We start from the raw sequence: 14,133 nt of genomic DNA, 5'->3' as shown, positions 1-14,133 counted from the left end.
GTTATATGACCTCGAGGTGTGCCATTAATCTTGATAGAGTAGGTAACAGAGCTAACACATTGCATCATAAGATCCACCCACCTATTATTGAAACCCATTTTTATCATGATCTGTTTAAGGCATTCCCACTCTACACGATCAAAGGCATTGTTCATGTCAAGTTTTAAAGCCATCTCCCCTACACAACCATTTTTTTTTTTATTAAGGTAATGCATGGTTTCAAAAGCTACTAAAACATTATCAGTAATAAGATGGTTAGACATGAAGGCACTTTGATTTTCACTAATGATAGAAGGGAGGAAGCGTTTTAGGCGGTTTGCTAGGACCTTGGGGGTGAGTCTAGAAATGACTCTACTAAGACTTATGGGTCTGTATTGTGTTATCTTTGTGGGGTTTTTTATTTTTGGGATGAGGACAATATGTGTTTCGTTGAATTTAAGTGGCATAATACCCAAGTTTAGAAAATCCAGCGCAGTTTTTATGACACACTCACCCGTTAAAAACCAAAAGTGTTGATAAAAGAAAGGGGACATATCAGCAAGACCAGGAGATTTTTTTGGGTGCATTTGTTTGAGTGCTCTGTGGACCTCATCTGGACTGAACTCACATGTCAAGTAGTCATTCATAGCTTTGGTGACAATCGGTTGGATAGCATCAAGAAGGTTTGCCATATTAGTTGTGTCATTTGAGCTGAAGATTGAGGTAAAATAATCCAAAATGATGCCCTCAACAACTTTGTCATCATCTTGCCAGTCCCACCTGAATCGTAGAAGCCATGGATAACATTCCGTTGTTTGCGATTGGATTATTTCTAGTGGAAAAAATTGGTGTTTCGATCTCCATCAGTAATCCACATGCTCTGTGATCATTAATGCCACATCGCGTTCTCCGCATCAAGCCAACAGTTCAAAACTTTGCGGACTTCATGAATCTCATCATCATTACTGATAGGCTGTCTCTTTAAGTCTTGTAACCTTTTAGTCAGTTTATCAACCTGCCTCCCAATGTGGCCAAAGTCAGTTTTATTCCACACAGATAGCCTAGCACGGCAACTATCAAGATAGTTGGTGATTTGGGCTCCACACGACGCAACCTGGGTTTTGAAACAAAGGCTTTGTAAAGCGGCAACGGGGTCTGGAATTGGGAAGGTGGACAGAGAGCATGGAGTGATCCGAGGTGGACATAGATAAATGGTGGACAGTGGCACCTTGAAAAGAAGAGTTCCAGGCTGAGTTGGCCAAGGCACGATCCAGGCGAATGTGTATCCACCCTTTAGCTGGGTGGTTTCTGGACCAAGTGAATGGAGAGCCAAAGAAGCCAAGGTCACTGAGTTTGTATGTGTTGATGGCTCTGTGAAAGCAGTCCATCTGTCTAGTTAGACGTGGGCAGCCTCCATGTTTTTCTGAGTGAAACAGGATTTCGTTGAAGTCACCCACACAAAGCCAGGGGAGGTTATTTGATCGGCTAAGAGACTTAAGAAGAGTCCAGGTTTCCTCATGCTTGTGTGTGTCTGGTTGTCCGTAAAACCTTCTTAATCTCCATTTTGAACCTATTTTAGTACAAAGAACGTCGGCATCAATAAACTAACTGGAAAAATTTTGCACATGTACCCGTGTTTCTGGCTTCCATAATAGGGCTAGACCACCACTCTGGACAATGCTTGAGATCGCTATCCCCTGATGTACTCCCAGTGTTGTTTCTTTGTGTTCAATTGTTCAGTGGTGAGTTTTGTCTCCGTTAAGAAGACACAAATGGGAGCTTCTTTGGTCCATGCTCTCTTGAGAGCATTAACTATATGGGGGTTCCCAAGCCCCTGATAGTTCTAGCTTAAAATACTCGTTGGATCGCAGGCACTGTCGATCCCATGTTGTGAACCATAAGCTAGTCTAGTGTGGTTGTTTCTTCATTCAACTTTTGTTTCTTGTCCAAAGATGTGCCATGCATGCCATGCAAAGTTCCCACTTTTCTTTTCGGTCCAATAGTGGACAAAGTAACATCACTAGTGTCCATCACGTGCTTGGCATGCTCAAATCTTTTCCATGTACCACGTGTTGTGATCAAGGGATTTGTTGAGGTGACAATATGGCAGTTGGCATTGGTTTGTGGGGAAGGAAAAGATCGGGTATCAGTAGGAGGAGGGAAGTCAAGGATCTCATTAAGAGGTGGGACCCCTAAATTGAGGTTATTTGTATATAAGGCAACTGGCTGAGATATAGAGGGAAACAAATTTAAACTTTTGTCAATGTCTGTTAAATGCGCATTGAAGAGATTTGTGTCAGCCAAAATATCCGTAACCGTTGGCATTGATTGAGAGTTCATTGCTAGGATTGTGAGGGAATTTATGACTATGTCTATAGTGGGCTATTGTGGTGGTGCAGGATTGGCCGACGGTGTCGGTGGTGGGGGTGTGTTGGTTGGGGCTGTGGGAGGGGAAGGTTTTGGGCGGTGGCCGCGGGGTGATCAATGAACCCAATTTCTCTAATTATTCAAATGCAGAATTAAAAAAAAAAAAAAAAATTCTTATTGGAAAATAAAATGAAGTTTAACTAAAGATTTTTATTTATCTATTTCTAGGAGTATATTTATTGAATATGCTTTGGTCTGATACTATTATTATAAGAGTAATATAAATAAAATAATAATAATCTATTAATAATTTATATAACTTAATTTATTTTTAGCAATATATGCCTTGAATACTTTTTTTTTTTTTTTTTAAGATTAAGTAGAGTTTCAACTTATAACATCTTCTCATTATGATTGCTATTTATTATCAAACAAAGAAACCAATTGATTTTTTGTATAGACCCTAATAATTGCTTTCTTTTATTTTAAATACATTTTAGTTTAATAAACTATACATGACATAAAATTGATAATTATAATAAATCTAAATATATAAACATTTGACTTTTGTACCTCTTACAAGTTAGTGATTAGAGAAATGATATGTCCACAACATTTTTATAACAAATCATAACTCATAAGTGGCAGATTGTTACTGGTTGTTATTGTTAGGACAAAAAAGTAATCTTAGTGTTCGGTTCAAATTTAAACCAATAAAATCTCACCACCTATGATTTGTTGTAAAAATGTTATAGACGTAGCACTTCTCTAGTGATTAATTACATCAAAATAGTAATGAGTCTATAAGAACGTTGTAACAAAACTTGAATTTTGAAGTTCATGGGAAGTGGAAGACTTCCAATTTTGAATGTTCAAACAGTGATTAGCTCTAGTACACTAGAACCGATATGATGTGGACACATGTCTATATTGTGTTGGTTCCAGTGTACTGTAGCATCAGAGCTAGCCCATGTGCACAAAGGAATGACCCCACCTATTGGGATAGAAGACATTCCTGAGTTGCATTTGATGAGTGATTCTCTTAGGAGACTTATATATGGCCCACACTATATATTTAAATTTATTTTATATAATAATAAGAAGAAGAAGAAGAACGATGGATAAATACTCATTTTTTAGAAATCTATCCACGAAAATCACTTATAAAGCATAAACTCTCTTGGCAAAAAGACGTTATTTGGTAAACTAACACTTTGAAGTAACTCTCAATTGATTAAACACTTTAAAGTATTTCTCAATTAAACTCCTAGATGATAGGAGTGTTAAGAGAACAAAAATAAAATAGTCCATGTTCTCCATTTGAGAGTTATATGCGGTATAGAACATGTCGTAGTACTCTTTCATAAATATAATTTATAGTGAGGTTTTTTCTACAAATTATTTGAACAACAATGGAATAATGTATGTTTATGTTTTATTTTGCTACTCTATACTTTTAACAATGAAATACGGTTTTATAATTTTTAAGAGTTTTGTAACTCAATTAGCACCTTATAAATTTTCAAATAGAAATGTCCAAATTCAAATTCCTAAGTACCCCTAATTATCTAATTATTATAATAAAAGCAAATTATAAAAGGTGCTCTCATGATATGCAGTATTATGGTTCTAAATAAGCAATCCAAGTTACAAAACTAAACTCTGACCAATTCACAAAGGTCAGCTCTGTGTTTCCTTTTACGATGGCCATGTAACTGGGGAAGATCTACAACTAAGCTGGGTGGGGGTGGCGGGAGGGGGAGGCATGACCCTTTCAAAAGTTTTAAAAATTTTATGTATAATTATTAAAAACTTTAAATTTTTAGTTACAAAAATAGAATGCCTCCCTTTCCCCTAAAATATTTAAGTTAGTCCAATTATACTCTTAGAAAACATTAGAATTTATCAATTAGTCTAGTAGTTATAGAGACAAGGTAATTTTTGTTTTTTCAAATCCAATTTTGTACATATTTAATATCAAACTAGAAAACGTTTGTATACTCATTAAAATTTAAAAGATGATAAGGTCCCCTAAAAAATTATCTAGCAAATATACATGTCAAAGTTGATAGTTTTGTATACAATATAATTATAAATTATAACCTACTCTAGTATCAAAATATTAAGATTTATACATGTGTATATATGTGCGTTTACACACGTGTGTGATGGTTTGTCATGACAAAAGACTAACATATAATTAGTAACACAATTCCCCCCCTCCCAAACAAGAAATCCAAGCTCTGCCCAGTCCGGTTGTAATTAGTATGGTGCTGCTTATATGTCTCGATGAATCCATACATTAAGTGTATAATCATATAGACACCTAACGAATTTCACAGAATTTTTTTGATCTTGTAATTGCATCCTTTAACTTTGAACCTACTGCCTCCTTTGGCAGAAAAAGAAAATGCAACATACAAAGAAATTGGTGCCACTCCTTAGCAAACGATGACAATTATAAGGTAAAAACAGAGAAATCTGTGTATTACCTAAATGTTGAATTACCTAATATTATACAATAATCATATTATAGACAAAGTCTTGTTACCATGGCTGAGGATTGATAAATGACTTTTGGCCTTCAAACAAACAATTGGAGATTTACCATGGAAGCGTTTTAAATTATAGACAAAGTCTTTTCCTGACAATATTTTACATCGAAACAATCTTGAAAATATTTTACGTCGAAACAAACCAAACAGACTGTACAAAAAAATCAAAGGAAAAATTATTTGTTAAGCGTCAAAACAGTACACAATAGATAGCCAATGTTAATAATTAGGATCAACAGGCAATTAATAATAATCCAAAACATTACAGCAAGGCCAGTAACCTTCTTGGAAATTCTTGAAAGTTGAAACCTTCAATATAACACTTTTTTTAATTACTTTTATTAGAATTTCATAAATAAAAAATTCAGAACCAATCCAAAACTAATAAGCGTAAAAACAAAAACAAAAAATACCATACCAAAAGCACACACAATACAGGGCCATCAGGCTATGCACTCACCTCAATGGCCTGAAATATTCTCCATAGCCATATTATGAACTGTTTTGTACTTTTGTTACTCAATAACATTCCCCTCGTTTAAAAAAACTAGCGTCTCTGTGTAACTAACAGCGAAAGAGTGACTAAGGTCACTGATCTCATATTTTGCAATATTCCTTACTTCTTGTGTTTTGCGGTCGTACACTACCAGCCAACCATCGCTATATTGAAAAAGAACCAACCCATCCTCCCTAAATTCCAACATTCTATCAAAATCGGGATGGGGGCTGATCTTGAATTTCTTTGTCCAAGTCCTTTCAACACCAGTTTCACTCATAACCCATACATCATACCAGCTGATATCCACATCAAAATATTGTACAATCAAGGATACAGAATCATTGATAATAGCAATTGCATTGGTTGAGAAAGGATCTTCAATTATGGGAGGAAGTGGCGTTTCTTGAAAAACCTCATTACTCATGTCAAACGAAATCATGAACCTGCTAGCCTTCCAATGATAAAATCCATTTAGGTATGATGGAAACTTGGCAAAATCAAAGCCATAAAGTTGGTTAACAGGTCCATCAATTACCCTCCAAGAATCAGTACTAAGGTTGTATACCTCAAATTGGAGTGGCTTGCGCTGCCAAAAGTCCACAATCCTCACCACCTTCAAATCATTCTTCTTGGGATCAATTCCAAAGCCAAAATTGAAGGTTACATAAGGGGAGCTATATTGTGGACGTTGCTTTATTATGGGAAGCACCTTTGACTCTCTTGTGGCAGGGTTCCACAAGACTATTTCCTCACCATAGTAACGCTCCGAGGAAATACCATACAGAAAAAATATTCCATTGCATGGACCATCAATTACTAGCATGTCAATCTCCTCTGGGAAGAATGGCGATATATCGATATTGCTGGAAACCTCTAGAGTATCATCAGAGAGCAATGAGACACATGTGTGTCTCTGGCGAAACAAATACTTAAAGACAACACCACACCCTTGATTGTTAGAAGTGGCCCATTTGTGGTGCTTGGTGATAAAAGAATGGTTTCTCATAAGAGCATGCCAGGATTTGCATACGCACTTGAATCGCATCAAGGATTTCACTGGCAACGATGATAGGATTTCCACTACCAAATCTTCTGGGAGGTCACAACTCAACATTTTCTTGGCTTTTTCTTTTTTTCCTTCCTCAGTGCTCAACAATTTCTGTATTCAAACATTAGATGTCAAAGAAGAGAACCTGATATACTCTCCAAAATTCTACAAAGCTCCACAAAATATGCTTTTCGAGGAACCAAAAATAATCTTAATTTTAGAGTTCATAATGAATTTCCGTGCTTGACCTAAATTGCTCCATGTAGACCATTGCTTGAGTTTCATAATTGGTTATGCTAAATTTTATAGTAATATCTCAAATTTTTTAGATATATGAATTATTACATTGTAAATCTAAGAACTTCATAGAACAAACAAACCAGCAAAGAGATAAATAAAATAAATAAACAAATGCAGACCTCTAACACTTTAGTAGCTATGGAAACAGAGTATCTACCGAAGCCCTAAACCAAAAGGAGCAAATGATCGTATATTTATATGAATCACAATCATAGCTTTCAAAGATTTCCAATCACGCACAGCATCATCAAAATCTAAGAAATCATAATCAAGCATTATCAAAATTATGTATGTTTCACTGAAGAATTAAAAATTTTCAACCATATAAATTGGGGAACTGAACTCGAGTAATCCAAAATCAAAAAAGAAAGCCTTCAGGCAGTGACAACAATGGGTACCTAATCTAGCAAGTTAGTATTCAAAATGGACTATAATAAAACTTATAACAGATAATTTAAGTTTAAATAGTGGAAAACATCCTTACTAGCTTCTTTTACATGCACATTGCCAAAGGATTTGCCGCATTTATTATGGATCAATTGATCACAATGTACATATTGTTTGTTAAAAAAAGAAAAAAGAAAAAAACAACAACAACATCAACAAAAATAGTAAAGCACTAATATTTCCATACCCTATTCTTCTTCTTTATTTTGGGTCAGGTTGGATTGATGAGAGTTAGATTTTGGGAATGTAAGTTTAGAGAATTGTGTTGTTTGGTTAGATTAATGTGACTAGGCTTGCAATTAAGTAAAATAAAATATATGTTTTTATATGAAAACATTGGCATAGAGAGTGAAAATGAGGAAATATATGGTTTGAGGTTTTGATAGAATTTTCCTCTTTAGAAAGTTTAAATTCCATTCTTGGAGAAGGGCTGCAACATTAGGAGTCGAACCCAGTTAAGAAAAGTATTGTAGGCTTTAAAAAAGCTTTGACTCTTTAGAATGTTTCCAGTGCATGATAAAGTAGTGGTTTCCCATTTTCATTGAATAAAACTTGATTCTTTTTTGTTTTCACTGGGTTTTGTTCCTAATACGAAACTCATACCCTATGCTTTTACTAAGTAAAAGGGTACTCCTGTATATAATTTTTCAGAATTTCAACTCACAATACCAATGTTTCTCATAGTATATAACTTCTTTCTTTCTTTCTTTTTTCACTCGGTTTTGTTCCTAGTACAAAAATCATACCCTATGCTTCTACTAAACAAAGACTACTCCTATATGTTTCCACAATTTCAACTCCCAATACCAATGTTTCTCAAAGCAAGTTCTGAAGACACAAACAAACAAACAATCAAAATTTCACAGGAAAACCCACATGAAGATCGGGGAATAAAAGCACTCACCTGGCAGCAGCTTCTGATTATGCGACTTTCTGCGAAGGTGAAGTCTGAAGAAAGAAAGAGCAATGGAAATAGATTTCTTGTATCAATAAATAAATAAAATCAGTGGGTTTTTTATTTCCAACAGGACAGTGAATGAGTAGATGGGAAGAGCAGGAGCCTATTTATTATTTTTGTTATAAATACGATGGTGAAGTAAACAACAATCGGTAAAGTTTAGATACAAAATTTGTAGCTAAATTTTATTCTTAATATAATAATAATCTATCTATATATATATATATATAAAATCGAAGTCACAATTTTTTATGTCAGCACAATATAATATTTAAAAAATAAAAAACAAAATTAAAAACACCATTTTTCTCTCCAAAACCCCATACTTATCTTCTTTTTTTCTTTTTCTTTTTTGGATAAAATCTAATATTTTAAGCTGAGTTTAATATAAAGATTATTATTATTTTTTAAAAAATTTGCAATAAAAGGAAAAGTATCTGCTTTATTGCAATAAACCCAAAAAAAAAGTTAACTAATTTTTTAAAAACCCTACAACCAAACTTCTTGAATCCTACGTTATAGAATATAATTTGTTTATTTGAAAATATTTTGATTATGCTTTAATTTATTTTTTTGCTATTATATATTAGATAACAACAAAAAATTAAATATATATCACCATATGCCACAAAGATGATTATTAAAAAAAAAAAAATGCAATAAAAGGATAAGTATCTGCTTTATTGCAATAAACCCAAAAACAAAGTTAACTAATTTTTTAAAAACCCTACAACCAAACTTCTTGAACTCTACGCTATAGAATATAACTTGTTTATTTCAAAATCTTTTGATTATGCGTTAATTTATTTTTTGCTATTATATATTAGATAACAACAAAAAATTAAATATATTTCACCATATGCCACAAAGATGATTATTAAAAAAAAAAAAAAAACTGCAATAAAAGGATAAGTATCGGCTTTATTGCAATAAACCCAAAAAAAAAAGTTAATTAATTTTTTAAAAACTCTACAACCAAACTTCTTGAACTCTACGTTATAGAATATAATTTTTTTATTTCAAAATCTTTTGATTATGCGTTAATTTATTTTTTGCTATTATATATATATATATATATATATATCACCATATGCCACACTTATACATAACATTACGTCTTGGTGCTATTCAAACTCATAAATTTATTTGGGACTCTAATTCTATCATTTAATTTTTTTTAAATAATATAATTTTCTATCAGATATACATATGTATTTCTATTGTTTCAATAATTTATATGCTCTTAATCATTCGATTCTTTAATTTTATTTGTTGGCATTTTGAAAGTTTTAATATCTACATTTTTGCGTTAGTTATTAATTGCAATATCTAAACATGTTTAGCAGATTTCAACAGTTATACCATGAATTATATATTCTTTCAAAGATAACATATTTTTCTCTTGTATTTCTCTATTGTGTAGTCATATATATATATATATATATTTTGTTTCAAAATTTTCTAGGCAGTAAATCTTCTTATTCTTTAATATTTTTTGGCATTTCGAAAATTTTAATATTTGAAACCAATTGGTAGATTTTTCACAAGATATTACACTTTCAAACAATGACTTTTTTATCAAATCATAATAAAAAATTGAAGTGAAATAGGAGAAATTCATGAAATAGTATAGTTTCATAATCAATTTTAAATTTTATATAATTATTTTAGTCTATCACATAAACAAGTAGGTTCCCGTGCATAGCACGGGTTTGCGACTAGTAACTCTAATAAAGAAATAACAGCTTTTACGTCTTTTATTCTTATGTAAACCTTTTTGGAGTTAAACTTCATTCTTAATATAATAAGAATAACCCTAACAAAGAAATAACAGATTTTGTTTCTATGTAAACCTTATTTGAAGATAGGTTTTTTTTTTTTTTTGGTAGTATTGGAAAATAAAATGGGTAAAAAGAAAATTACCTCTTTAACTTTCTTTATTTAACTTGGTATAAGATAGAATTGTTTTCCTCTATCTCACGTCAAGCTAAATAAGGGAAGTTAATACATAATTTTCCAACTTGAGAGTTTGTTTAGACCCCTTTAAAAGATTGTTTAACCTAATTTATTTATCAAGTGATTACTTAGATTAATTATCAGATCTAGGTTAAACACAAATAAATCATATCATGCAAAAATGCTGAAAAGTAAATAACATCACGATATGATTACCCTAAAAAACCAATGAAATTAACCGTTTCAAGGTAAAAACCTAAGGAGGATCAGACACCTCACACAAGGAAACCCAATTCCTAGACACGAATTTCCTATGAATAGATAGGTCTAGCTCACTCAAAACTATATCCCTTTCATCCCAGATAGACCTGTATTTGGTCAAGGTCTCATAAGTGTCTTCACACTTATCAGTGAGAAACCTAACATTGTCAAAATGAGCAGAACGAGAATAGGAAGACTCTAGGTTCCTATTTGCTCTAGTTTTGAACTTCCTAACCTTAGGAGCCATGACTAAGAATTAGAAACAAGAACAAAAACAACAAAAAGACCAAAGGCAGACTGCATAAAAAGGATTAAGAGACAAGATAACATGCAATTTGAAAACTATATGATGCATTACAGTTAAACTTATATGATGCATGATCTAATGCCTTTAAACAGTCCAAAATCATCACAATTTGATAAATTGACAAAGGAAATTTCAAGAATTTTAGAAAATCCCCAATTTGAAAACTAATCAATTCTAAAAAATCCTTATATTGACAAATTGAACACATTAACAAGTAAACTACAAGTTATAATAACTCAATTCATCAATATCAGAAGCCAATTTCACTCAATTTTGCCCAATTTCACAAAAACTCCCAAATTCTCAAGAACTTAGAACCCTAATTTCAAAATTCTCAAATATACTCAAAAATTTTCAAATTAAAGCATGTGAAACATGTTTAAGTGATGCATGAACAAAAACCCAAGGTTTAAAATTGATCAAAAACCCTATTTTCATCAAAAACTCTAATGTGCGAAAACTTTTTAAAAAAGAAAATCATGAAAAATGCATGTAAACATGTAAAAAGATGAAAAATGAAGGTTGAAATAGTCTTACCTTAATTAGATGAAGAAAACCTTTGAAGCTTAGACCACAAAAATGACCCCAAAAAAAAAAAAAAATTTTGAGAAGAGGGATCATGAGAGGAATCAAAGAAATAGACAAAAAAAGAACTTTTGAAAAAGTCAGATCTAATTCCTTTTTGTTTTTAAAATCTGAGATTCAATCGATCGAGAGGAATCGAGCAGGAATCGAAAATCACATGAAAACAAGTTCAATTGGTCAAGAGGAATTGGGCAAGAATCGAGGGAACCCGAGACTTTTAAAAGAAAAAGCCATTTTTCCCCTTCACAATTCGATCGGTCGAAAAACAAACTCGATCGGTTGAATTTCAAAGAGACAGAAATTTTGAAAAATTCTAGAATTTTTTTTTTTTTTTGCAAAATCATTTGAAAAACTATTTTTATGATATGACATGAATGTTCATGACTTCAAAACCAAAATTTTCAAATAGAAATTCAACTTTAACAAATTTCCTCACTCTTATCTTTTCTCACTCCCCAAAATGCATTAAACACTTCAAGAAATTTAATTTTGGTAAGCCACAAAACATAACACTCAATTACATGTACAATGTTTAACAAAGATTTGCTTGTGGTGTGTGCAACTAGCTAGTGCATGAGATACTCACATGGTGGTACATGTAATCAGAGAATAAACACACTTTCTACATTATCCATCACATAAGTTTTAAAGTGACTATCACCTAAAGAGTTATATCATATAACTCCCACATCTCCTAGAAAACATGCTTGCAACCATGCAATTTTTTTTTTTGAAGAATATTTTTCTTTTTGTTTTGTTTTGTTTTATTTTTTTATTTTGCTTCTTTTAACTAATATACAATAATACCTTAAGAATTTTGTTGTGCAAGTGCTACACCTTACCGAGCATGGCTTTTATGTTTTGCACACATGTGTTCATGATTGGCATGTAACAGTGGTGAGATAGTTATTTATGCCTTTCTCCTAGGATTTTTTAGTCTTTACAATCAAAAGAATGTGACTTCAAAATCAAGAGAATGTGTTTAAAAACCATAAACAACTCACACAATATAAGCACTACATAGCACAAACTAGCAAAGTGTAGAAAAAATAAAGCTCATCAAAGTTAAACAAGGTACATAGTCATGAAATGCAAATTTCATAGGCCAACCTCAATTACACATCTTGAAGACGCATAATACAAAAACTTTTTTATTTTTTATTTTCTGATCTTCTTTTTAAAAAAAAAAAAAAAAACTGAAAAACATAAAATAAAAGAAACCTAGAATGAAATGTATGAATGTTATGCAAATGCAATCCTAAAGAAAAACAATTTTGGTCATAAAAGATAGAAATAATTAACACAAGGACCATGTCAAACAGACTTATTGAGATTGAGTCTTTTGCATCCAAACCCTTTTAGATGCAAACTTGGAGTTGGGATTTGTCTTAATTTCAGCTCCAGTATTGGTATAAAGGTTAAGAACCTTTACCAACTCATGAATAAGTGCAACAAGATCTTGTGCTTTTGGCACATGCACTTTTTGTTTGGGAGATTGCTTTAAAGCTTGCAACTTAAAGCAATTTGGTCTAGTATGCCCAACTCTACCACAAAAGTGACAGAATCACTAAGGTTTGTGGTTTTCCTTGCTTCCAGATTGATTTGAATTTTTAGATTCAGACACACTCAGATCTACTCTAGTTCTTCTAGAAGCAGGAGATACTACATTATGAAACTTAACATTAGAAAGAGTTTGACGAACAACAGAAGATGATGTAGCAGGCACAAACTTAGGAGTATTCACTACAATTGTAGATCCATTCTTAACAAACCCTAGACTAGTCTGATCAGAAACAGACTTTTGAACATGCAACATCTCATCTAGTTTAGAGGTAGAAGTTCTATCTATTTGTTCTCTAGAAATAGATAATTTTAATTCTAAACTTTTAACTTTTTCAAGCAAAGACATGTTCTCAATCTTAACAGAGTTCAAGAGTTCATTAGCATCAAACAACTTTAGCAGAAAATTCTTCTTTTCTTGTTCAGGAGTGTTTATCTTTTTCAGACCTAATTCAACACTCATAGCATCTTTAGCTACTATCTTGCAAAGCTTGTTATAAGCTCCCTACAAATCTGCATTCTCAGAGAGTTCCTTATCAAAAGAGTTCTCATCAGCAGTCTCAATTTCACTTACTTCAACAATAGCAGTGAAAGCCATGAAATTCCCTTCTTGATCACTTTCAGACTCATGATCAAAAACTTCATCATCACTCAAAGTAGCAGCCATAGCCTTACCTTTTGACTTCAAGAAGGTTGGACACTTAGTTTTCATATGACCATAACCCTGACAACCATAACACTATTGTCCTAAAGAATTATTTGAAGATTAACCTCTCTATCTTTAGATTTTTGAGCATTATTGTTTTTAGCAATGTCATTCTTCTTAACATTCTTAGAATCAGCAGTGTTTCTATTTCTTGCCCTCCTATTATTATTTCTTAGAAAATTTCTAAAGTTCTTGGCAAGATAAGCAATCTTAGTAGATGAGAGTTCATCATCAAATCCATAATCTTCAACATCATCAATAGTTTTTAAAGCCATAGATTTGGATTTATTAGTCTTTGGTAAGTCAGATTCATAGGACTGAAAAGATCCTACAAGTTCATCTATAGGGATAGGATCAACATCTTTACTTTCAGTTATGACAATCATTTTGGGTCTAAAATCCTTAGTTAAAAATTTAAGAATTTTCCTAACAATTTTAGATTAATCATAAACTATATAAAAGCAATGGTAATTACATTCAATAGTATATTCAAATTTACAAAATCTAATACTATATATAAAAGCAGAAGCATTTTCCTATAATTAAGAACGTGCTACCACGTTAGAAAAAAAGCAAGCTTAAAATCCTGACATGTATACATGTGT

The 14,133-nt window shown here is 32.2% G+C and overlaps 1 protein-coding gene across 1 annotated transcript; it reads right to left on the bottom strand.

Moving 5' to 3' along the window:
* Window positions 1-5,286: 5,286 nt before the first annotated feature.
* Window positions 5,287-8,206, bottom strand: LOC115982378 (F-box/kelch-repeat protein At3g23880-like). Its single transcript, XM_031104958.1, has 2 exons — window positions 8,100-8,206; window positions 5,287-6,559 (listed from the first exon to the last, which is right to left on the bottom strand). The coding sequence occupies exon 2, from the start codon at window positions 6,512-6,514 to the stop codon at window positions 5,417-5,419; it is 1,098 nt and encodes a 365-aa protein (XP_030960818.1). The 5' UTR covers window positions 6,515-6,559; window positions 8,100-8,206; the 3' UTR covers window positions 5,287-5,416.
* Between the last annotated feature and the right edge of the window lie 5,927 nt (window positions 8,207-14,133).

Source organism: Quercus lobata, chromosome 3, assembly GCF_001633185.2.
Source record: "Quercus lobata isolate SW786 chromosome 3, ValleyOak3.0 Primary Assembly, whole genome shotgun sequence".
Lineage (NCBI taxonomy): Eukaryota > Viridiplantae > Streptophyta > Magnoliopsida > Fagales > Fagaceae > Quercus > Quercus lobata.
The sequence above is the reverse complement of the archived record's forward strand: the minus strand, read 5'-3'. Positions and strand labels throughout refer to the sequence as shown.